Raw genomic sequence first — 26,454 nt, 5'->3', positions numbered from 1 at the left:
GAAGAAGTAGGGCAGGGATGTTAACCAGAAGGGTGTCCCGGTTGGCTACCCTGCATTGGGGAGGAGGGATGAGGGGACTGAAAAGAGGAGTAGAGAAGGGGCGAGGAGCACACTCAAAGTTTGTCATTCAAGCCAGTCGCTCTCAAGAATTGCGTAGTAGGCCTTGAGGGCAGTCGTCTGCTGCAGCCACGGTCCGAGCATCTTATCCTCTGTTAATGGGCGATGATCCAGGCGGTTCAGAACACAACACGGAGGGTTTCTCTGTCGCAAAAGGCTGTCGGCAATCCCAATCGTTCATGCGGAGTTTATTGGCTGCTGAACTGACTTGCAGCCCTAAGGGCTGCAGTTCAGCTGAGCCACAAGAACTGGATGTAGCGCATCCAGTACTTGCAATGCGTTGTGTGCTGCTGGCGTGCGCAGGCTGGAAAGCACAGCACGCATGAGATTCGTGAAGGACGTCAGCATTTCAATTACTTGTACATCTTGGCCACAGTACAGACCGTGGCTTTTGTCTGGCGTATGAAATGACGTATAACGCGAAGAGCAAGCTGAGTCCTCACTTCTCGCATCCCAGAATGGCGTAAGACAACGCAGTTCACGTTTCGTCTACACCTGTCTTCGTGAGATATTCCTATCCAAACGGCTGCACCACGGGAAACACATTCACCACAAAAAAGAAATGGTGACAGGCCATAAAACGCAATCGACCAACTTGCCAGCAACTTACCGGCAAACGTTGCGCTTCGCCTTGCGCAGTCTATGTCACCATCGCCTTGGTGTAAAGGGGAAGTCGGGAGAGAGGGAACGTTCGAAGCATATACATTGCCACTGCAAAACCTCGCTCCTGCTAGAAGAACGCCATGCTAAACTTTTCCAGTCGACGATTGCAATGTAGTCTAAGAGAAAAATCCAAATGTAAAGGAGGTGTGCCTAACTGGGTCATTAGTGCCCCGGCTAAATATAAAAACCAAAGTAGAACTTTTCTGCTCTCTATTGCGCGTATCCTGTGAAACCGAATTAAAAAAAAAACTCTAAAATTCTAAGCATCTACATTCTTTTGGCCATTTTGAAGTAGAAAGAGAGAGAGCAGGCGTTATTTCAACGCAGCACGTCGGGAGTCTAAAATGTCCTGCGCCAGAGTCGATAAACACAGCTGGTAACAAGTGAGATAAGTCCGTCATGCAGCGACAGAGGAGTAGGGTTAATGTAGGGACTGAAGGACAACGGGAAGGGAGAAAAAGGGGATGCTCCAGATGAGCACAGGGTTCGGGGCATTTTGGTTATACAGGGCAGGCAGGAAGACGGTAAAGGAAGGAATGGGCAGGGGTGAGTATGGTGCACTAAAGAAGTGAGGCGCTCAACCTAGATCCTTTGGATTCTAAGCCACCTTGCTTTAGCGCTCCCAGTTTGGAAATGTGGGAGGCTTTATTTTGCTTGACTATGGTGCTTGCTTCAGCGTGACCGAAGCGGAAGTTTGTATTGTGTTGAGTTTAATGGCACATAGGCAGCTAAGAAACGAAAATTTGATGGAATGTTGGAAGCGAGTTATGTGATTGCCCTCAGTATGACCCCCCCTACTTCACCCTCCAAGAGAGAAAAAAAAGCGATATTACCTTCAAAATTTTCCAGGCCAATTCTCAGGTGCTCGCTCATACGCTTATGTAGCTGTGGAGGAAATGCAAATAGAAAAAGTGCAATTAAGGGATGACCCAGGACATCAGTCAAGCTTTAGGTAAAGGAAGCCTTACGTAAAGGAACTGGAAGATATCTACAAGGGCTGCACGGGCACCATTGCTGTCCATAAAGAAAGTGATAAGACCCCTATAAAGAAAGGTGTCAGGCAGGAAGACACGATGTCTTCATTGCCATTCACAGCAGGAGGCATTCAGAGACGTGGATTAACAACAGTTGGGAATTAGGGTTCATGAAGAATACCTTAGTAATTTGCTATTCATTGATGTCAGTGCCTTGCTAAGTAACTTGGGGGACGAACTAAAAAGCATGACCAATGCCTTAGGCAAAGCAGAACGGTAGGTCTAAAAAGAAATAGAAATGACAGGCGATCGTTGGGCCGATGTGACGAAAATGCGTCCAGTTAGACTTTCATTCCTCTTTGCATGACAAAACGCCCATTTTTTCCGTACACCTTTATTTAAACACTACCTCCTTTCTATTACTTCACACTTGACTCCCTTGCACATTTGTTCTACTATTCCATGTCTGATCTCCACATTCATCGGCACTCTGTTCTGGAGGTGGCCTGCGCAGAACCACATCAACGAAAGAGTGGCATCCGGCGCGCGCGCCGCTCTGCTTTCTCTGCTCCTCTTCTGAGCTGGCTTTCCTCCTCACCCTCCACCTTCCACGGTAGCCACCCGCCGGATTGTTCCTGTGGCAACCACCCTCAGTTTGCGCATTCCAGATCCGACGTCAGAACCTTCTCCAACCACGGGATAGCCACTGTCTGGATTCTTCCCGGGGCAGGCACCTCCCGGCCTCTCTTTCCTCTCCACTACAAGTGGAGAGGGGCATTTCCGCCTCGGCACTTTGCCACCTGCCAACTGCGCCAGGTGGCAGGTGGTTCTCGGAGACTTCAGAGGACACCGAGCGCCGGACAGTTTTTCCCGACGTGGGGGCTCTAATGCTATCGAATTAAAACTGATATGCAGAAAACTACATTAGTATTCAACAGTTTCGAAAGGGAACAGCAACAGCTTACGACAGACAGCCAGGTGCTAGCACTGGTATGGAAATACATCTACTTAAGGCAGGCAGCAAGTGACCGCAGGACCGTACCACGAGAGTGAAATAACTAGGCGAATATAAACGGGGGGGGGGGGGGGGGGGGCATTTGGCATGATGAATGGGTGTTTACCAACATGTCTCAAGAGAAAAGTATGCAACAGCTGTATCGTACCGGTACTCACCTATGGGACAGAAACGTGGAGCCTAACGTAACAGTTTCAACTTGAAATGAGGGGAACGCAGCGAGCTATGCAAAAGAAAATGACAGGTGTAACGTTGACAGGAAGCGGGCAGAGTGGGTGAGGGAACAGACCGGGGTTAATGACATCGTAGTCAATATCAAGAAGAAATGAGCTTGGCGAAGGCAAGATAACCAATGGTCGGCAAGATAACCAGAACGGCAGAAAGTTAGGTGGGCGGATGTGACCGCGATGTTTGCGGGATAAGGGGTGGTCGCAACTGACTCAAGACAGGGTTAATTGGAGCGACGCGGGAAAGGCTTTTTGTCCTGCAGTGGGCGTAGGCATGTTGCTGATGGTGATGATGTTAAATACAGCGTATTCACAAAGCGGAGTCCCATCGAAGATTGTCAAGGAAAAATGTAAATTTGAATTAAGACATATAATGAAACTTAAAAGAAAAAAAAGACATGAATGATCCGAAGAAGCCGCAAAGAGACTGACTCCAAAATCTTTCAACATTTCGCATGCCGCAACTATCGCATTAAGTGTGGGCCCCGTCGGGGCGACAAGTGCGGCAAAAGGCCGCCTCGGAGTGACCGAGGCCATAGGTTGCATTAGTACGCCCGTACTATACACAGCCAATACGAGTGTTTTTTTTTCTCTTTTCTTTCTCACAATAGGAAAAGCAAAGATGCGCTATGTGTGGCAACATCCCCTAATGCCAGCCACCGAGCCACGCCCCTACTTAGGCCTAAATAGCGCCGAGCACCACCCACTATTTTTTTTCCCCTTTTCACTTCGCATCGCGCGGTGCGCCCACCACTGCGGTTCGTCCGCGGCCTTCCGGCCCAGCAAGGATTAAAAGAGCCGAGTAAACGAGGGGCGTAATGAATGGATCGGCCTTCTCCCGGTGACAACGCTGTCGGGGGAAGCGGCGTGCACCAGGTGAGGAATACATGCGCGGGCAGTGCGGGACAGAACGCGACACGAGTTGCGGCCGTCGGTGCCACGCCGTGCAGGCATTGCGGTCACGATCGCCCTCGGCCTGTGTGGCTGGGTGGCATTGCGCCGGCTGACAGCCCCGGAGGCGCGGTCGGGGCGTACTCCGCGCAGCTGTGCAACTGCTGCAAATTGATGCGTGTCTCACCCAGTGTGAAGGTGATGACTAGCCTCTGTTGCTTGGCGTCCAACAAGGCCCGCTGTCCCACCTTGTCTACTACAGTGACTGAATTGTTGCTTTTGTGGTGAATAAAGGGAAACATGTTTTAGGAGTACCTTTAGTTCCTTCCTTTGCAAAGCCGTATTTATTACAGCCGTGAAAATTAGACCCATTGCTTGGGCAGCACCTTCACAGGCTGTGCCGTAATAGGTGCGCTGCGAACATGAGCTCTGGTTGGAATGCTAAAAACGTGTATGAGATATATAAAAACATATAGTTCTTATGGTGCCCGTAAAGGCGTACAGTTTCGTGTGAAAGCGGTAATTGGGGTTTATTTTATGGAGCGAAACTTCATATGCTCTGGATACCCACCACACTACAGGCACCCTTTTCTTTCCCCTTTTATTTTCTTTAAAGGGGTGCTTGACAATAATATATTTCCTGTTAGTGATGCACGTGTATTCAGCCCGTTCCACGTTGTTTCTTCTTACAATGCCGCAATCCGCGTGCGGCCCTGTGCTAGAGCTTTCTGGCAACTCCGAGTTGTCAACATGCGGCACGACTGTTCTCTCGTAGCAAATGTGTCGATTCGGGACATCAAATCCAACGATTACCGCGGAGCTGGTCATCGTCACCAATAACCTTTGCAAGGCACAGCTTGGCTAAACCTCGCTTCATTCCCTCTCTTCGAGTTTAATACGGTAGTAGTAGTAGTATGAGACTTTATTCAGGCACAACACTTCGGCGCCTAAGACGTCGACGGCTTGCTGCACGACCAGGCGCTGTTCGTCTTCCCCTTCATCTGCAAGCCAGTTCAGCCATGGAGGTCCCGACAGCATGGGAGGGTGTAGGAAAGAAACCTGATCGCATAGAAACCGGGCAGGAGCATAAACAGTGGGAGAGGTTGCCATAACGAGCTGGGCAGTTGGGACATTGAGTATCGCGACGGTATTTGCACAGATAAGGCCGTGCAGCTGTGACGAGTGTGTTGAGTTGCATCTGTCGAAGGATGAGCGCCTCCCGCAGAGACTAGGATGAGGTGGGAATATAAAGTTTACTATCAAGAGGAGGAGCGTTGTAATATCCTTTGATGGTGACGCGAAGAGATAGTCTCGACAAGCCTTCCGATGACCTGGACTACGGGAGCGAAAGTGCCTGGATAAGAGTTTCACGGGCGAGCTGGTTGGCCAGCTCATTGCCGTCAATGCCCGAGGGCCCAGGGATCCGACGGAGGAAGACGGGGCAAGGCTGCAGGGACGCAAGTTCGGCCTCGAGTTAAGTGGACAGATGTGTGTTGGGAGCGTTTTGTAGCGATAGCTACATTAAGGTAGCATTTCGAGCCTTCAGCGTGGCGGCGCCGCCACCCTGTGGCTGCGCTGCCCCCGTGGATGCGCCGCCACGCTGTCACGTGGTTGGTCACGTGGTTGATCAACCACTGAACCACCTAAAGCTAAAACATCGCCAATTGGCGCTGTGGCGAAATCGAGTTGCCACAGCTGTGAGCATGCGCCGTGTCAAGTGGGACGAAGATGAAGAAGGAATGCCCAGCGAAACGGAGCGGCGAAAGACTGATTTTGCAATTAAACTGAGCAAGTTCCACTCTCTGTAGCTATCTGTAGCTGTAGCCATCGCGCCACTCAAGGTTTAATCAGAGCTAAACCACCGCCAATTTTTTGATAGAATGGCACGATTGGCTGCCTGGGAGTCAGTGCAGATGATATAGTTAGACACAGGTGGGAGCGAATGGAAATGTTGAGTGGCGTGAATGATGAAGAGGACACCGAGTGAGAGAATGTCAGGGGGGTGTGGGAACGGGCCGCTTGTGCGGTAGTGCTAAAGTTGGTATTTCAAATACAGAAGTCTTACATGCACAGCGCACTGTTCTCGCGGTCGCTACCTTTTATGTGAACTTGAACAACCTGAATATGCCCGTGCAACTAACTAAAGTATGTTCCTGTCATCAGGAAGCTTCGTCTGGTTTGTGTTCCCTGCAAGGCCACGAGCTGAGTGGCATGCGGCGGCCGAGCTGTTTCTGAAAGATAGAAGATGCAGTAATTCATTTTTTTAATTGCGAGGAGCAGAGGCAACGACTGCTAACATAACCAGGTTAACACCACCAGCACCTTTTAGCGTCATCACCCCCTCTACGTCTCTCCACGAAGTTCTTCGTTTTAAATGCTATTTCAAGTTTCTTGTTGATCATCATCATCAACAGCGTAGTAGAGTGATGATGATAACCACCAAATCGAGAATTTACGCTGGAGGAACAGGGGCGGTGCGCACTTTGAGACCACCTCAAAGGAACGCTATAGACAACCCCGTAGAGTATTTGTCTTTTATTAAAATTCGATTGCTTGCCTCTTGGGTGGCTCTACTTGTGTTCTTTCGGCAGCTGAAGACGTAGTTATTGGTGATAAATTTGAAGTTAGTGTTGGATTTTTTTTTCCCTTCACTCGATCCAAACCTGTGACGTTAATGATGACGTAACTGGCTGCCAGTGTTGCCTAGCCTCAGAGAGGGAGAAAGGGAGACGCGCGCTCGCTCGCACGCAGGCACGCAGGCACACAAAACTGTCCTCGTCGCCGTCGCAGCTGCAGTTCGTTGAAACGACCTGTGCCGGCATGACTGGAATTTCATTTTTTTGTGCGTTTTATAGCTCATCACAGCTGCGTTTTCAGTGAAAATAGGCCCCTTGCCATTAGAACGCGGTAACCAATTGATATGGGCCAAGTTTAGTTTCTCCTCAGAGATCCGAAGCAGCGTAGTTCATTGCAGGATACAGCTTGAAGAAATAGCAGTTAGCAACAACAGTTAATGGCACGCAGGGTTGAAGTATAATCACTGCTCAAGCTGAAAACGGAGGAACAGCGTCAGGAGGCCATGAATGTGGCCGGAGCTGCACTGCAGACTTCGCAAGTATCAGTCGGTAGAAATAACATTTTTGCAGGTGCATTTTTTGTCCAAGATGAGGTTATTGTAAAATGTGCCTAGTCGTGTTGGAAAGCATTTGGTATGCCGTGTTGCAGCATATTAATATAAATGGCAGCGTTTGCGTGAGATTTACCAACGAATACACTTAAGGGCAAATAAACTCCGTTATACTTTTATATACGTCTGTACATAAGAGTACACAGTAGAAACATTCTGCACTACTGAGGTAATAACTAAAGTCCTCACAAAGCGAAGCATTCCGACTTTAACGAGATTCCTGCTCCTGTAAAGACAAGTCGTCCACCGTTGTTTCGGAACACCGTCATAGCATTCGGAAAAGGCTAAGTGTTTTTCATTGAATATGAACAACGACATGAACGCAAGACCCCTGTTGCACCCCTCATTCCTTTCATACAAACTTTTAGTCAAACTGTGCGTGCAGAAAAAGGTAACACTTCTCGTGCGATATACATATGCAGTGAACATTCTGTAGACACTGCCCAGTGTCCTCTGCATTAAAAACCGAGGGCACACCGACATGCTTCAGCAAATCTCTTGAGTCGATCGCTACATATCTCCAGTTGCGAGGCTTAACCCCAAACTTTACACACACACATGAAAAAATACACAAAATCGATTGCATGCAGTTTCGCCACAGCGTAGAACACTGAATAGCATTTACGCTTTTTTTTCGTTTTCCAGTATTTGCCCAACAAAGTGGTCTTCTCTCTTTTTAATTTTGGTTGATAAATCCTTCTATTCAGACTACGTGGTCAAATAATCACTCTTTCCCGGCGTGGCCACTGCAGCACATTAAATTTAGCGATGTTGCTTCAAAAACAACATCGTTACCCAGAGTCAACGAATAGCGCGGATGTAGCTCCGAATGAAAGTTATTCACGGACATATTCCCGGGGCTTCCATGACGCAGCAGTTTCTGTAAGTGTTAAAACCCGCCTGAACCGTAATCTCATTCAATTTTAGTTCTTCAGCTAAAGAGTCAAACAAAATTTCCAATTTAGAATGCGGTACGGCTTTGTTTCTACAGTTAAAGTGATGAAACACGAATAAACTAGTTGGTTAGTACGTCCAAGTGTCATTCGTATTTGTCAGAGACATTACACGCGTCCTCAAAAAAAAAAAAAACGTGAACTGCCCTGCATATCTGCCGCTGCATCTTGGAGCCCCTCAGGCATATATTAATAGGTCTCCGCCTCCGCTCAAGTATTGAGGCGTGTCGAATTGTTCAACTCATTCCCTTTGCGATTAATGTAATCTAATACTGGGAGGGAGCAGATGGTGCTTCGCAGTCATTAGGGAGGACATGCAGCGTCTTGAGACGAAGCTGGTAAAAGCCGTGCGGAATGCCAACTAGTTGTCTGCAGGATTAAGGCATTTTCCCAGTTTCACAAGGCGATGCTTTCAAATCCATTAGAGCTACTTGAAACTCAAAGCTGCAGTGCCAATTTCAACTTGGTTTAACGTTCAAAAAATCCTTGTCCCAGTCTTCCCTCCTATTTGTCCCTCTTGCTCTTAAAAGCCCGAAATCGAACTACTTCTGTCATATAACACTGCTTCTTCTCAAGAACCTCAAAGTCATGAAATAGATATGGTGAAGTTCTGACAGGGGTCTGTATAACTGGTACTTTGGCTTATACTTTTATCGTGTCCACAAGAGGAAGCGCATTTAGTTCTCCAGTGACCGACAGAACATTCGGACTTCATGAAAAAAATAATAATAAACCGGCGGTTGAGCACGACGCGATGGCGCAAGCCTCGCAACCGGGAACAAAGGCAGCTAGCGAGCGACAGGGCTTGCTTCAGTGTCCGTTCTGGATGAAGCACTTGGACTGGAGCAGCTCGGAGATGACGTCCTGCTCGCTGAGGGCGCTCACATCTCCGAATTCGAGCTCGTTGCAGGCGATCTTGCGCAATATCCGGCGCATCACCTTGCCCGACCGGGTCTTGGGCAGCCGCTCGACGCAGTGCACGTACTCCGGGTCCGCGAACGCGCCGATCTTTGAGCGCACTGCAAACAGGGAAAAAAAGGGTGCGGTTAGAACAGCGCTGTGCTCGTGGACACGTCCTTCAGACATGATTTAGGTCTAGGCATAGTCGCGGTTTCTACCTCGTGATGCAGTGTGCATGCTCTAAACGTATGCACGAAGCCATTCGGGAGGCAAGCGGATAAATTCCTTGGGGTTTGCAGCAGAGGCACCAGATGCTAGCCGATCATGTGACCACATCGTTTGAAACTGCTGTACCTCCGCGGAAAGCGGGTCATATGCACTCGCGCTTCTCGTCGTCGTGCTGCTTAGCTAGTATCCTGCAGGTTAGGGTCGCCAGGAAGATGACGCGTTTTAACAGCGACAGCTGTGAAGAGAACGTTTCCCTGTCCTGCAGTGTTGGCGTCGTTTGCTTAACACCGCGCCCCGCTGAATGGTCAGCATGCAATGACGTCACGCGTGATGGCATGCAATGGACAAGGGCAACGCGGCACGTTGAGTGGTCAGTGAGGTCACGAGCGACAGCACAATTACGTCACGCGCACACTACCAGAGAGGACTAATAATGATAAATCAGCAATATCATATTCAGCGATCGCCGCCAGCTGCTGTCCCTGAATCTCGCGGTATTCAGTGGTAACCATCTTGTCAGTTTTAACGCGACGACGTTAAGAAGCTCGTGTCACAGAAGATCCGGCGTCATTGACCGCGAGCGAAAAATCCCCGAAAAAATGCCCTACGAAGCAACCTAGGAGGCAGGTCGGCCAGTTAGGCCACGTAACCTTGCGGCAGCATCACAACCTGCCCACCGGATAGCGAGCAAACTGGCCACCGTGACAGGTGGCAGTTAAATTAATGATTGGTCGCTCGGGGAGAGCAGCCTGGGTCGCACAAGGCCCACCGGTGGCAGCATCTGCGGTCGCGGGGTAGTGGCATGCACCACTGCGCAAGAAGTGGCATGAGGACTCCCAGGGATCTATGAATGTTAAGTAGAGAATGACTAATTATGAGCATATGGACATTAACCCACTACGCTATCGCGTCGTTCCCTTAGGCGCAGCTTAAGTGTCCACTCCAACTGTTTTTCTGTAACTGAGTTGTCCACATCTTAAATGACGCCGCAAGCAGCGGTTATCGCTGATTCGTTTCGGGAAGCACATGCAAGCGCTGCGCGTGGCTGCGAAATCGATGTCAAGAGTCTCTGTCGGAAGAATAAATATCTTCCACCGTCTCCTTCACTATCACCACACCAGTGTCGCTGTAATAACAATCATCATCAGCCGGGGTGCGTCCACTGCAGCTTCTGCAGTTCGCTGTGTACTACAGCAGCTGCAGCCATTCTATAACAGCTCACTTCCTCATCCCACCACCCTACCCTACACATCCTGCCGCCCTTGGCTGCTGCATCTATTCTTTTTTGGAGTCAACTCGGTTACCCTAACAGACCATCGGTATATATTTCGAACCCATGGACACACTCAACATTCGATTCACATGTCCAGCCCATCTCCATTTCCTCTCCTTAATTGAAAACCTGAGGAGATTGAACGTTCTCTTGGACGACGTCTCTCGCATGGTGTACAGTGAGGGCTTGCGAACTGAGCGGCGATCAGTGTCGCAATCCCTCGTGAAGTTTTCACAGGAAACTAGCCTGATAGAACAGCGGTAGAGACGGAATCATTTAAATCAGTGGCTCAGGCAGAGCAAATTGCCGACAGGCCACTGAAAGGCTGATTCACCAGAACATTCAACCCCCCCCCCCCCCCCACTTCCTTGATTCTTGTTTCAGCTTTGATTTCATTAACTCGTGTTTGTTCCCAATTCCACGTTGCCCTGTTCTTACCTCTCAATGTATCCCGGCAGACAGAACACTGCTGGCAAAATTCATGCAGCTTGTGCTCACGAGCAGCAGCGAGCTAAATGCTTCTTTTGTTATAGACAGTGTAACGAGGCGGGGGCGAATACTGTTTTGTACATCGTACACGAGAACCTACGCTTGCGAATCGGGAGCCTCGCCCTACTTACAATCCTCCCTAGTTATCCTACCTGTAGGCACGGATGATAACATCGCACCTGAAGGCCATTGCATGGAATCATAAAATATTAAAATATTACCTAATTTTTCTGTTCTGGGTTTTTCATTGTGTAGCCTGCAGGTGCATGCGTTCCTTTCCAGTCAATTAAGAGGCTCCTAAAGCGGATTGAGGATCAGATTTTGGTTCCATGACTCGATGACGCACGTCATGACTCCACCGCGAAACAAAGAATAAGGTTACAAAGGAATCATGTTTCTGATCTTCACGCTGATTTATCATCAAAGTCGAGTTAATAACGTGGTTCGAACGAGGAAGGTAACCAGAAGACGGGGGCATAAAAAGCTGGTCGAATTCCGTCCAACCACGCAGCGCTTTTCCTAAAAGGAGTTGCGAAACTCGAGAGATTTGCGCTTGCGTCATCCGCGGCGGCAGAGTTTTCGCCGACTCTTCTACGCTGAAGTGCGTGGGAGCAGCGCAGTAGACACCTGAGCTCCCGAAAGTCGAGGAGATATCGCTCTGAGAAACAATGTTCGCAGTTATGTCTTCGCTCACATTACAGCATAGCCGCGCAGATGGTGCGCAGGACGGAGTGAGAACCTCACTTTCGCGGATCAATGATTTACTTTTAGATGCCTCCGCTTCTCATTTCTTTTTGTTAATCTTTTAGTTGTCAGTGAGACAGAGGCTGCCTCAAAATAAAGGACTTGCTCACTAAAAAAACAATAAAAGAAGGCCGAATACGGGTGCGCTATAAATGTCGACTATAGACGCGATGAAATGTTGCGTCGTATAGAGGCACGCCTCACTCCGGTGCAGGTTCGTGTCTTTGTGTTCGAATTTGCTCCGTTTCTCTTCTGTGCGTTTTTCCCATTTCTTTATTGTTTCTTTAAAACTTCGAACATAAAACAAACTGAAATTTTCATTTGAGAAAACTCGAAAGCATTCGTTCTTACAGTGCTCTGATACACGGTCAGTAATGCATCCCCCGCACTGGTTCAGGCTAAGCGACAATATGATGCTGTACAACATGAACTGGTGGGCGAGTTGGCCACACACGGTTCTTGTAAAGCAGCGCAACGGCTCGAAGCCAAACAGGGAAGGGACATCAGCGCTGTGTTTTGTCCCTTCCCTGTTTGGCTTCGAGCCGTTGCGCTGGTTTACAAGAATACGATGCTAGAGTATGGTGCCGCTCGTTCGCTATTTATCTGTGCCAGCCGCGTTTTATTGGAGGCGAAACGCAGCCCTTAAAAATGGTCTATAGACAGTCTGTAGACTTCTTATAGACTCTATTGCCTTCCTTTAGATATTTTTTTGCCTATTCATATTCGATAGAGTGTCTATAGACAAGGAGGAGGAGGAGGAAAGGCAGGGAGGTTAGTCCGACGAATAGCCGGTTTGCTGCTCTGCACAGGGGGAAAGGGGTGATGGGAGAAAAAGATGAAGGAGAAAAGACAGTTGCAGGAAATTAAAGTCACTATGCAAAGTCACAGCGTTCAGTGAAGTCACAGCCTTTCGTGCAGACCAGAAGTCTTCAAAAAGCGGAGCAATGCCTTGGAGGCCTTCACCGCCGACGACGGCCGCGGGCAGTGGCCGAGAATCTTCGTTTCCATCAGTAGGCGCAGGTCGAGATGCTCCAGTGCACGGCAGAGAGACTGTCTTTCGGCGCTGTAGGCAGGACATTCACAAAGAATGTTGGCTATTGTTTCATCACACCCGCAGATGGCACATGCAGGGCTGTCAGCCACACCTATTAAGAAGGAGTAGTGCTTGGTGAAAGCTACACCAAGCCACAGGCGACACAACAAAGTTGGTTCACGTCGTGGTAGGCCGGATGGTAGCCGAAGCTTCAGATCTGGGTCCAAGGATTTTAAATGCGAATGCGAGAATTGGCCTGAATTCCATGCGGCAAGCGTGATGTCCCGCGACAGTGGACTAAGCCTACCCGCTGCGTCGGCTCTCGAGATGGGGATGGACACACAATCACCCTCATGGTGAGCAGTTTGCGCGGCCTCGTCCGCGCGGTGGTTGCCTGCGATGCCGCTGTATCCTGGCAGCCATTGGCAAACAATATCGTGTCCTTTGTTGATGGCCGTGTGGTGGAGCTCTCGGATTTCTCGACAAGTTGTTCATGGTACCCATGACGAAGAGCAGATTGTAACGCTTGGAGGGCTGCCTTTGAATCAGTGAAAACAGACCATTGCTGGGGTGTTTATTCACTGATATGCTCAATGACGACACGAATAGCAGTAAGTTCTGCGCCAGTAGATGAAGTGCGGTGTGATGTTTTCACTTTCTTAACTACGGTCCTTACGGGGATGTGACCACAGAGCCCGAGGAACTGGAAGGGGTCACTGAGCCATCGGTGTATACGTGCAGTCGGTGTCCGTGTTTCTCAAGCAAATATTTTAGTGTGGTCTGTTTTAGTGCTGTCATCGATAAATCAGCCTTCTTTTTGATGCCCGGTATGGAAAGAAGCACACGAGTTTGGTGCAGACTCCATAATGAAGAAGATGGTCTAGAGGCTGGTGTAAATTGGGTTGGTAGGAAGTCGCGATGGGCATCAATAATTTTCGCAAACGATGTACTCGGTCGGTTAGCAGAAAGACTGGCAAGATGGTGTGCGGGAAACCGAGAGAGGTGATGAATATGCGCTCTCAAGGCTTCGATTGTGACATAGGCAGTAACTGGTTTCTCCTGAGCGATGACTACTGTTGAGGCTGTAGACGCGCATTTTGGCAGTCCTAGGCACGTCCGCAGAGCTTGAGCCTGAACACTTTGCAGACACCGCATGTTCGTTTTTCTCAAGTTTCCTAGTGCGGGGATACTGTACCGAAGGGATTCTATGAATAATGCGGTGTACAGCTGGAGCATCGACTGCACTGATGCTCCCCACGACTTCCCTCCGAGAAAGCAGAGAACGTGAACGATCGATGTCAGTCGCCTTTTCATGTACGAGACATGTGGGCTCCATGTTAGATTGCGATCGATGATTACTCTAAGGAAGCGATGGCTTATTTCGTAGGGTATTGTTGACCCATTTATGCATACGGTGTAATGGAACATGATATTGTGTCTAAAGGCAACAACGGAACATTTTTCAGTAGAAATCTCCAGGCCTTGCTGGCGGAGATAGGCCGCAAGAATGCTTGCCGCCGTTTGAAGCCTTGCTCGAACTTGTGGTCGCGTAACTCCTGATGCCCAGATACAAATATCGTCGGCATAGACTGAGACTTTCGCCGACTCCGGTAGTACATCGACAACGCCGACAAGCGCAAGATTGAAAGGCGTTGGGCTGAGTACTCCACCCTGTGGGACCCCACGGGAAGTGTATTGTGAAGATGTTGGTCCGTCCTCAGTCTGCATAAATAGTTATCGGTTGGATAGATAACTGCGTATCCAGCAGAACATGCGACCACCAAGTTCTGCAGCTTCCAGAGAGTCCAAAATAGTTTGATGAGTGACGTTATCATACGGCCCCTTTAACATCCAGAAACAACGCCGCGGTCGAGCGCTTAAGATGCTCCTGATGTTGAACTGATGACATCAGGTAAATCATGCTATCAATGCTATCAATAGACGAACGTCCCCGCCGAAACCCGGACATTACATCTGGGTATATTTGATAGCGCTCCAGATACCACTCAATTCGCGTATGTACCATCCTTTCCATGAGTTCGCCCACGCAACTAGCCAATGCGATTGGACGGTACGATGCTAGGTCAAGCGGCGATTTTCCAGGTTTAAGGTCTGGAACCAGGCGACTTGATTTCCACGCGTCCGGAACTGTACCCGCACACCATGATGAGTTGAAGTGGTCCAAAAGAACACGTCGAGCCTCCTGACCAAGGTTTGCAAGTGCAGAGTATGTTACTCCATCGGGCCCCGGCGACGAAGACCGTCTGCAACCGGCCATGGCGGCGTCTAGTTCTTCCATAGAGAAAAGAAGGTCCATTCGCGAATACCTAGATCTAGGCACTTCGCAGCAATTCAGAGTTGTGGATTTGTTCCTGGGTCTATAGGCAAAAGTCTACTAAAAGCGTATGGCCGTAAATCTATAGATTGTCAATAGACTGTCTAAAGGATTTATATTTCCTAGACAGTTCTCTGGGTTTTGTCTATAAAAAGTCTATATGCTTTATAGACAAAAATCTATAGACAGTCTAAAATATTTTTATAATGGAGGAGCGTCCTGCCATATGTTATTTACATTCTGGTGCGCGCTGTACACTCCAATCGCGAAAACACCTATGTGGGAGAGAATAGGGAGTAAGTTGTCTTCTAGCGCACTCTCTTTTTACTCCTTTCTGATCAGTGTGTACAGCGTAGTGTGCTCCAAGTCGACACGCCGCGCAGTCTAAGTCGACTGTGTTCTGTGCTCGTTAAGACGCATTGCTTTACACTGAAAGACGAGTTGGATGAGGCCGTTTCTATTCTCTACACCGTCTGCGCGACTGGTGATGTCATCCGTGATACCACTGTAGGAACCTCGATGGGAGAGCTTTGGGTATTGATTAAAGCAACTGAAACCATCTGCTTTGCTTGACTTAATCGTGCTAGCTTGCTCACGCGTGTACTTCATTGATCACGAGCGGCGTACAGCGCCGGTTCTCTGTGTTCTGCGCCTTATAAGCAGGGTGTGTTGCTGGGCGAGTTGGTTTGACATTGTGGACACAGAAGCGCTTGCAGACGACGGACGAAAGGAGGAAAGCGCACTGTGTCTCTTTTTCCTTTCGTCCGTCGTCTGCCAGCGCTTCGGTGTTCACAAAGCCTTATAAGCGAATGGAAGTTTTGAGCCATAGCAGAAATGGGCCCAATCACGCGCGGTGGACAACATTCTACAAAATGCGGCTGTAATTAGTATTCACAGTACTGTTCCTTTAACACCATAGTCTTAAGAAATCTTAATGAGCATTCATTAAAAAAAATGAGAAATCGATGTGTATGACACAAAAGTTATGCCGCACTCTCAGGTGTAAAACTCTATATAATGACCCTTCCCACAACGGGAATACATGTGCACGTCCCACGGTTAGATTACAAGCTTACTCATACGTACCACTTTGCTTGAGCCGCGTCTTGAGGTCCTCGGAGAAAAACTTGCCCTGCAGAAGACCAAAAATGAAATAAACAGTCAACATCAAAGGGATCGGCCTAGACAAGATAACAGCAAGCGATCTACATAGCTTTCTTCATGCAGGCTTCGCAGACGAAATTTCTATGTGCACGGCGCAGCAAAACATTTAAATATACCTTGAAATGAGTTCATTTGGCGTAGTTTAGCCCCTGAACAAAAGTTGTCCTTTAGGGTTTTGGGTTTTCCCCAATGCATTGATTTTCCCTTTCGCTCAGCCTCACTGGTTTGTAGCTGACTTTTGTAATTTGTAATGGGTGTCATGACAGCTTGTCCACATTAAAAACAAAACAAAATAACTAAATGAGAAAATTGGTTTTTGGGGAAAGGAAATGGCGCAGTATCTGTCTCACATATATTGGTAGACACGTGAACCGCGCCGTAAGGGAAGTAATAAATGATGAACTGAAAGAAGAAAGCAAGAAATAGATGCCGTAGTGGAGGGCTCCGGCATAATTTCGACCATCTGGGGATCTTTAACGTGCACTGACATCGCACAGTACACGGGCGCCTTAGCGTTTCGCCTCCATCGAAACGCGGCCGCCGCGGTCGGGTTCGAACCCGGGTACTCCGGATCAAACAAAAGTAACGTTCACTAGCCCTTTTTAAGCCGGCACGAACACAAAAGAAAGGCACGTGGCAGCCTTCACCAGCTAATCTTCTCATAGGAGTAACACCCTACTGTGCGGAGGCGCTGAATTCTGCAATTCCGGCGTGCATTTGCACAACCTGACCTTTGACAGCCCAACTCTTGTTGCTTGGAAAGCTATGATGAAGATCTGCGATTGTGCAAGATCACCGAGGCGGATGCCTTTTTGGAAGCATCGAAGCTGATACGTTAAAACACTGAAACTGATACTGCAAAACAAAAGAGGGAGGGAGACGGGAGGTATACAAGTTACTGCTTATCAGACAGCACCGTGAATGTAGTTAAAGACAGCGTATTGGATAATCAAAACAATGCAACGCATATGTAAACGTTTGCTCAGGTCAGCCGCGGTTGGGAATGCGTTCGCCTTGTTCATCACAGATCACCGTCTTTATCAACAGTATTAATATATGTAATATTAGCAAAGATCGTGTTTTAAGTTGAGCGATGCCGTTCAGAAGAAAGAACACACTTAGCTGAAAGGAACCGAGTGAGGGAGACAAATTGCTGCATAGCGCAACGTTACCTGTGCGGTAATGTTACGCTACCTTACCTTACTTAAACCAACCTAACCTAACCTAACCTAACCTAACCTAATCTATCCTATCCTAACCTAACCCAACCTTTCCTAACAAATTTGCGATAGTGTAAGTTATGCGTAAGTAGAGTGATGAGTACTGACGTTCTTGAGGACGACGTAGCAGTAGAGGCACTGTCCCTTGACCTTGTGCGGCCGGGGCACGGCGGCCGCCTCGGCCAGGTCGTGCACGGCGAGCAGCGCGGCCTCCACTTGCGCCGTCGAGATGAGGTGGCCCGACACGTTGAGCATGTCGTCCACGCGGCCCGTGATCCAGTAGTAGCCGTCCTCGTCACGCCGGGCACCTGGACAGAAGACGTGGGGGATTAGCAGAACTTGTTGCCAATCGGCTGGTGGTTCCGTGGCCCTCTCTTGCAAAAAAGGTCTATAGATCGTCTATAGAGTTCCTGTAGACTCTATTGCCTTCCGATAGCTATTTCGTTTTGTTTATTCATAGTCTATAGGCTGTCTATAGACAAAAGCTTATTAAAAGTGTATGGCCATAAACATATACATTGTCTATAGACTGTATATAGTATTTTTATTGCCTATAGACGATTCTCTAAGGTTTGTCTATAGACAGTCTGTAGACTTTGGAGAGACAAGTCTATGGACAGCCTATAGACTGTCTAAAGAAATTTTTGTAAGCGCTGCTTCAAAAAAGAAACTGAGGCGGGGCAGACTGGAGAGGCGCAAACATCACAGATACTTTCAAAAAGCTGAAAGCTCGCACTGTCCCCGTCCGGCCCGTTACCTGTGTTCGTCTTTTATGTTTGCATTATTTGTTTTCTGACAAGACATGAGAAAGACGGCTGGACTGCGCAGTGCTCTGCATGGCGCAATGGCAGCGGAAAAAATGTCGTAACCCGACCCTCGGGGAGTTTCTGAAAAAAGGTAGAGCTGGCTTAGATGGATGTTTTATTCGAATACAGGACCTGGTATCGACTTCGGCTGGTGCGTCAGTGCACCGCCTCTGTCGTTTACGAATGAAGAATTTAAGTTACTGGAAAAGAGTGTGCGCGTGTAGGAATGAACGAAACGGAATTACTGTCTGCGCTTTGGATGAAGGTTGAGTGTGTTTTAATGTTATGTTTGACGTGAGTGTTTTGGGCGCCTGATACGCATTCATTGTTTGGTTACCTGGGTACGCCGTCTTTCTGTGAAACTTCAGTGGTTAGACCAGCGCTGTCCTGTCTGCTTCCTCATCTTGTGTTCCCGTTTTCGTTGCTGGTTGCATTTTGTTTGAACCACACAAACTACGCAGCATAGTTACCTTGATGCAGTTCATCAATTGTTTTGTTGTTCATGACTGCATAAGAACTATATGCGCGAAATAAATGTGGGCAGAACTCCGAAACTCCCCGTTCTCACCGAAGCTGGTAATGGAACGGATGCGGACTATGGATAACACTTCATACTTCTCTATCCAGTATTCAACGAGAATTAAAAGCAGCTTTTTTAAAAGAGATGTTGCCTATGTGACAACGCTAGATGGGTGAGAGAGTTTAAGCTGTCACTGCGAGTCTGTGACAGAAGCTCCAACCCGTGCCAGAAGCGGGATTCCACTTTAGCGTATCCTGCTGAAATGGCCACATCTCTGAGTCGCGTTGCCGCGCAGCGTACTGTGGAGGCGGCAAGATGTGCACCTACCGTCGCCGGTGAAGTAGTATCCAGGGAACTTCGTGAAGTAGCTCTTCTGGAAGCGGTCGTGGTCTTTGTACAGGGTGCGCATCATGCCGGGCCACGGCTTCTTGATCACCTTAAAATGCGGACCCGTAAATCACACCGATTAGAACACTACGCGTGTGCTATCACGTGCCAAGCAAGCACCGTCCTGGAAGCAGCGTAGGTAAAAGGAAGGCTGGAGATGCGACTGCGGCTATAGCATGAGTTTTTTGGATGGGAAATATCTAGTTCAACAGCGATGCGCGCCAATTTGTCTTGACTTCTTGAATGAAAAGTTTTATCTGAGCTGGCCTGGTCTGTGACCTCTCGTTTTCCTGCTGCTTCAATGGTAAACACTCAAGTTCCTTAAGCAACCGAACAAAGCTGCGTTTTTGAAAAAAAAGAAATGGAAAAGAAAATGAGTCACAGAGAGAAATCTAGAAAAAGGAGACTGAGGAGAGGAACCTTAGGAAAAGCTAAGCAATTACTACTTGTCTCTTTCTACGGGAATGGTACTGCTAAACGGCAATAAGGGGCCATGCTATATATAATATATATGTATACTTATGAAGGAAGCCAGCAGTCATCGAAACCAAGGTGCATAGCAAAATATTTCTATCTATTTGTTGTGCTGATCAATGGGATAATCATATTTAAATTAATCTATTAATTAAACTTCAATTAATCAATGAACAAATTAATCGGAGTATTATTCTTTCATTGTTCAGCACTACAAATAAAGGAATACAAATATTCTCCTATGGACCTAGGTTTCGGTGACAGTTAACTTCCTTCATAAGTTTGTCAAACGAGCCCCTCACCTCCTTTTCCTTGTTTGCTAATATATATATATATATATATATATATATATATATATATATATATATATATATATATATATATATATATATATATATATATATATATATATATATATATATATATATATATATATATATATATATATATATATATATATATATATGGTGTAGGTAGCCAACAGTCACCGAAACCAAAGTGCATAGGGGAACGTTTCTAAAATTTTTTTTTAATGTGTACTGCTAATCAGTGGGATAATAATCTGCCGCTTAAAGAAAATTACTTATAAAGAAGCAGAAAAAACAACCATGCCGCCGGTGGGGTCCGAACCCACGACCTCCGAATATCGCGTCCGGTGCTCTTACCAACTGAGCTACGGCGACGGCTGTCCAATCTGCTGCTCTCGTGGGTATTTATGTTTATTCCGTGTAAGCGAACCTTGAATGGAATCGAGCAAACTCACTCACGCATGAACAATGGGCACTCTCTATCTCTTCTGGAAAAGCACGCGCCAGATTACTTGCTTCTGAAAACCTGCCGTGACTTGTTTTCTCTGCAGATACTGATATTTTTTATACGGGCCGAGCGGTTCCTTTCGTCCCCACTTTACACTTTTCGCTGTTTTTTTTTTGTAACTTCAGGAAACTCGGAGTTTTCTAGCTTGAGTTGCCAGCTGTCTTTTTTTCCCCCTATTGTGGCTTTCTGTGCTACCGGGCTTTATAATCTACCGCGTAAATCATCGTCACGATGTCCCTGTCTCGAGAGCGGCGGGCGACACTCGGCACCACGTACCAGGTATCCTTCTCCTGGTCCCTTGATCTCCTTGCCGTCCTGGTCCAGAATGGCGGGTGCCACGCCGAAGAATGGGAGTGTCTGTGGCAGAGCGGGCACGCAGGAGAAATATTATTACAGACGCAACTCCGCAGGCTACCGCCTCAAATCGCCTCTATACCCAACTGATACAGAAGCGAGCTTATCGGTTGGCGGTTACGTGAATCGATGCGCACAAGAGAGAGGATTCTTCGGTAACAAGACAGTTGTACTTTCATTTAATTGCATAAACGCACGAAAAAGCGCGCCAAGCGTTTAGTTTAAGAGTGTGCCTGAAGTCGAAAATAAAGCTATATGCAGAGCTGTGGCTTCAGTGAAAGAGTTCTTTTTTTCTTGAAACGATCATATAAATTCCGATATCTTCGAGTGTAACGTTTCTGCGCCATGTGACGGTGAAATGGCCGTGCTAGGCTAGGAGGCAAGAACCGAGTTGCGGTATACTGAGGGACTCTGAGAATTTCGTGAATGGAACACTGCTGTTTCTCTCCTGAACTGCTCAAAATAACTTTTGTGCGATGTTTAAATGCGCAAGAATATCTCAAGCTATTCTTCCTCGTGCAAAAATAGACAAGAGGGTGAGCCAGTATTTAAATTAATGTTGCAGCCCTACTTGCCAAGGCCAACTTTCACATAATAGATCCTGCGAGTGTATATAGAGCATGGTATGGGCATGCTTCTGAAGCACCTTCCTCACACCTCCATTTCCTGTCTGGAATGCATCCTTACATTGAATAGAATGAAAACCATGGCGTGCGCACGTCCCCACGTACACTAGCCAGAAAAAAAGTCTTCGGAGCGTAATTGCCTGGGAAACACTCAAATTTATCGCACACAAAAGGCGGAACCCGAAACGTGAAACTGTCGGTGGCGCTTCACACGCGTGCTCAGTTTCGGGATACTGTGCACTGCCTGGAGAAACCTGACTCCTTAACAGTGCCCGTAGTCCGCAAACTTTGGCTCGTGCCTTTATGTCCACGGAAAAACTGCCTTCCCCGGACACCCTCTTTCCCCATTTCTGCTGTTGTCATGGTTCAAGTGGAAGAGCTGTTAATGTGATTTGCTGCTCGAGGTTTTATTTAGAATACAGTATTAACAGTGTCGCAAACGCCCAAAAACAAAAACAAAAAACATTGTCATCGTAACCAATTTGTGCGCAGTTGCTTGTTGCACTGTTCACGACCTAGCAAACGTGGGCTAGATAGGGGGCTCGTTGAAATGCGCTGACACAGACTCGGAAACCTCTGCAGGTATCTGCACTCACCGCTGCTCCAGGCTTGAGTGGCGTGCAGCCTGGCAAGGGCGTGATCATTTGTCCACCCTGCGTTCGAGTGTGAGGCAAAGAAGAAAGGTTTGAAGTCAGAACCGCACCAGCATTTCGTTTCCATCACTCATGTATATTGCAACCTACTGTGGCTGTCTCGTCCAATGCAAAAAGGCAAGTAGCGAAACCCAATAAGAGAGGGTGCGACATCGTGAGCCGATTTTCGTTCCATGTGGTCGAGCTCTTCAAGAGACAGAACACTATTCTGGGAGAATTATAGTTTTGTGAATGTAATGTCCAGCGCGGGGATGTCGGTTTAATGAATGGAATCGAGTGTGACAAAACAATCATGCCGGTGCGCTGGATTTTTCTGATCGCCAAGAAAACGTGAACGATTGTCGAGTGCGCTGAGTGTGGGTGAAGAAAGGCGCCCGTCTGCCACGGGTTCAATCCGGAACAGTACAAATGCCTCCTTTCATTTCGCCACGCACAGTGCTTCGTTTGTTAGGCCGGTTATGCGACACATCTTACAGACCGCTTAGTCGAGCTGTTTCCAGAACTACATTTCACGAGCAAAAATGCGTGTTTGGTTTGGATTTAGTCCCCTCTGGAAAGGCCGTGGGACACTCTTTATTCAAGTCATTTCGTTGTCGTACAAAACAGAAAAAAAGAAAAAAAGGAGGTTTTGTAGAACACCGCACTCCCCTTCTCTTCTCTTCAACGCAATGTGGTTTGAATGTATTTATTTATTTGTTTGTTTATTTGCTTATTGATTTAAACCTCAAAGGTCCCATTACGGGGTATTACATGAGGGGTGGGCGTGCAGTACTGGAATAAAGGTTACAGGTGAGTTTAGAGCAGATCTTCGATGGCGGTCTTGAATTGATGATGGTCTGTTAACAAGGCGATGTGGGCGGGAAGGTCGTTCCAGTCCTAGGCTATTCGTAGGAAAAATTATTTCTGGCATGTTGTGTGGGCGCGCTCGGGATATACGGCTTTTGGGTGGCTGTGGCGGGATAAACGATCCGCTGGACCGACGAAGATGTTGTCCAGAGGCAAGGCATGGAAAAAATCTGTGATTTAGGCAAAGACGTGCTAGTTTACGGCGGGAAGCTAAGGGGTGGAGATCAAGTAGGAACTTAAATTCGGTGACGCTGGTTGTTTATTTAGTTATTTATTTATTTTATTTATTATTTGAGATAACCATGGGAAGTACGCATGACGGCTAAGCCACAACTATCATAGTTCTATGCATTTCAGCGCCAAACGAGGCTCGCTCTATGCTGCGCTGTCTCACCGTCTCTGTCTGCCAGTAGGTGTCCAGTACGATGCAGCGACACTCTCCGACCACGTGGTGATACCAGAACCAAGCGTCCGGCCCGATGGGCTCGCCCGCAATGCCCAGCAGCTTCAGTGACTTGCGGCTGTGCCTGCGAAGCAGAGGGAAAGCACCACGCCAGCCGGCCGCTTTAATTCCTCCACATGCAGGCAGCACAGACATCCCTTGTGATGAACAGCCTTAGCGGTACTCAACGGTAGGCACTTCACACAAAATGCATTTGTGTGAAGTGTACACAGCTTAAGGTCTCCATTGCTTTAGTGCATGGCAGCTTTTAGATGATTTAAAGTGACTTAATAAAGCTGCTTTGGACCCTGTCCTGCACCTTATTATTGGAACACGCCAGTATTTGCATTGAGCCGCCTGCACAGATCCCCGAGTCTTCATCATCGTTGACCAAGCGCACTGACACGCCTGCGACTTGAGGAACGTCTTATAAGTGGTTATATTTCTGTTTTAGTACGCTAGCACTTAAGAGTGGCCATTCGCCGCATTTAGCCGTTGTCTGTTTGTCTGAAGTCGGTTTTGAGGCAGACTGCCCACCGTGTCAGGCGGTAGCTCAATTAATCGTGTGAGGCTGCTCGCGAAGACCAACCTGGGTCGTAACCCAGCCCAAGGAACCCAAGTCCTACCGATAGCAGCGCTTGCCCAGACGGGCAGTGGCGCATCACTTGACCACTGCGCCAAAAGCGGTAGAAAGACTCCCAGGGACATTTAACCATTATCGCTATCGGAACAAATGCCATCAGTGAACCCTGGATCTGAACACCGAAACCGAAGTGAAAACCGAACTGCTAGCGTAACTACGCAAACCGACCATCCCCCTTTTTTTATTCATGCAGTTGCGATACGTCGTCTGTGCTTTGAAAAGATAGAATTTTGTGCAGATTTTCGTCTCAATGTAGAAGAAAATAGCTAAAAAATATTTAGCCTCACACACCGGCATGTTTTGCAGGAAAAATTTCGAAAAAACCGATGATTATGTAGTTCTTCCATATTGTAGTAGAGCCAGTTACGGAAGAATGGAACTGGCCGAGGCCAGCCCAAGTTTTGCGAGAGAATTTTCAAATGCATTATTTAGTCTATAAAAGGTCTTTGAGGAACGTGGAGTCATTATCAGGCTGGAGAAACAAAAAAGCATATATATATATATATATATTATATATATATATATATATATATATATATATATATATATATATATATATATATATATATATATATATATATATATATATATATCGTCGACGTGTGATTCGATCTTAAAAACGATGATTACACTCGCTCATTTTTTTTTATTTCTTCGCCGGTGCCAGTGCTCACTCGTGCGTCAATCGAGCCAATCTAATTTGCGACAGATATTATACTGTTTAGCCGCACGCACAAAGATGCATATGAAAGGGCTGCAAGCTCGTTTCGTAACTGACGCTTTCTCAACACCTTGCTTTCTTTGCCGTTTGATGCGAGAGTTCTCAAGTTTTGAGGTTTGAGCAAAACCTGGAAATAATTGCTGGTTGGTTATATAACATGCGTGGGGATCCTAGGCGGAGGTCGGAATTGCGTTTGCTCTGACCTTCGCCTTTCCTAAGCCAGCACTGCGGACGTCCTGGAATCGGTGCTTTATCGACGTTTTTTTTTTTTGCGTGCGCTCAAGAACAAAACATAAAACATAAAACAAAACTTGCTGGGGATAAGAAAACTTCAACCCGATGCAAGTTTTTCTTTACTGCAATGGCAGCCTTGCGCAAGGCTATCTGTGGAGAATATATAGTCAGCCCCAGGCAGGACGACTCACGAATTTTCTGCGAGTACCTTGCACACCATTAACTGCAGGCCACAGCTTCTGTGTCTTTATACGTCGATTGACTGGATATAACTGTAGTTTCATTCTAAAAGAAAGTGATTTCAGCACAAGCATTTGCATTTTTTTTAGCAAGTAGTGCCAATGTAAATCTTTTGACACAACGAACTCATTTTTATCGTAAATTAGGTCGTTGACTGCCAGCGTTTTTTAAAGACCCATAAGCCAAAAAAATATTTTACGGAACGAATGTGAGGGTTTACTCAAAACTGTTGGTTGGCGGCAAAGATTGTCAAGTCGCTCGATCCAAAGCCAAACTCTGACATGAATGTTTTCGTTGAAAATTCCTCGGTGTTTAAGGCAAAACGACAGCCAATAGCATACTTCCAGTTCCCCTTGACTGTCGTCGAAAAAAAAAAACAGCGCATGCAGCAAAAATACGGAAATTTAGCCTAAGTCATAAAAATATGACTCACTTTTTCACATACGAATCGCCGTACTTCATAAGCGCACGTATGGCAGTAGGCGCCGTGTAGAACTTGTTGACTTGGTAGAGGTCGATGATCTCCCAGAAACGACCAGGGTCAGGATAGAAGGGAACTCCTTCGAACTGCGCAAATCATGTTTCATTGTATTAATATGTTCAAATTTGTTAACTAGTTACATATTTACTATTTGCCCTCCGTTAATGCTTGATAAGTCAAGAAAAGATCACGGCAGTACATTTTTATGCGGTGCGATAGAAACGTGGGGTACGATGAACCAGTTAGAATGGTGCAGTGTCGATGTAAAGTAAAAATAAATTGAAATAAATTGCTTTATTTTCTAAACTTGGCTATTTGTCGCTATGGCATTACTATCATTAACGGCACAACGAAAATTATATTAACTGAGCAGAGCACGGGGCATTCTGCTGGCATTTAGTACTTAAGTGGTCTAAATACTCAATAACGGCACTTTGATAAAATCTAAGCCCATTTAGGTGGCCACTATACCAAACATGCGCCGCTCAAAGAGGAATTTCGGCGAAGCTCTGAAGTCAACACATGAAAACTCCAAGTGTGCTAGTATATATATAAACATATTTAGTAAAGTTTTACTTGACCGCAAGCCGCGCATTGACGGGAAGGATCATCTGGTTTCCACTATCATCCCACTTGGTTGGCTGGGATGTGTTGATTAAGCTAGAATTTTCACTTGTCCTTGAAATTTTTAATCATAAACTATGGAATTTAACTTCTCAAAACGACACATGAACTGTGAAGGATTGAGTAGTGGAGGGATCGGATTGATTTAGACTGTCCGGGGTTCTTTTAACGTGC

At 47.1% G+C, this 26,454-nt stretch overlaps 1 protein-coding gene across 1 annotated transcript in view; it reads right to left on the bottom strand.

Annotated features, from left to right (window-relative positions):
• Positions 1 to 7,668: 7,668 nt before the first annotated feature.
• Positions 7,669 to 26,454, bottom strand: part of LOC144124992 (acetyl-coenzyme A synthetase-like) — a 67,833-nt gene continuing 49,047 nt past the window's right edge. The window contains exons 9-16 of the mRNA XM_077657995.1: positions 25,609 to 25,742; positions 23,290 to 23,422; positions 21,993 to 22,049; positions 20,693 to 20,773; positions 19,067 to 19,175; positions 17,522 to 17,721; positions 16,116 to 16,161; positions 7,669 to 9,046 (exon numbers count right to left, since the gene is read on the bottom strand). Coding sequence (XP_077514121.1) covers positions 8,838 to 9,046; positions 16,116 to 16,161; positions 17,522 to 17,721; positions 19,067 to 19,175; positions 20,693 to 20,773; positions 21,993 to 22,049; positions 23,290 to 23,422; positions 25,609 to 25,742 — 969 coding nt within the window. The 3' untranslated portion in view covers positions 7,669 to 8,837. The remainder of the gene's footprint in view (positions 9,047 to 16,115; positions 16,162 to 17,521; positions 17,722 to 19,066; positions 19,176 to 20,692; positions 20,774 to 21,992; positions 22,050 to 23,289; positions 23,423 to 25,608; positions 25,743 to 26,454) is intronic.

Source organism: Amblyomma americanum, chromosome 3 (assembly GCF_052857255.1).
Source record: "Amblyomma americanum isolate KBUSLIRL-KWMA chromosome 3, ASM5285725v1, whole genome shotgun sequence".
Taxonomy (NCBI): Eukaryota; Metazoa; Arthropoda; class Arachnida; order Ixodida; family Ixodidae; genus Amblyomma; species Amblyomma americanum.
Note: the sequence above shows the minus strand (reverse complement) of the source record. Positions and strands in the feature narration are given on the sequence as shown.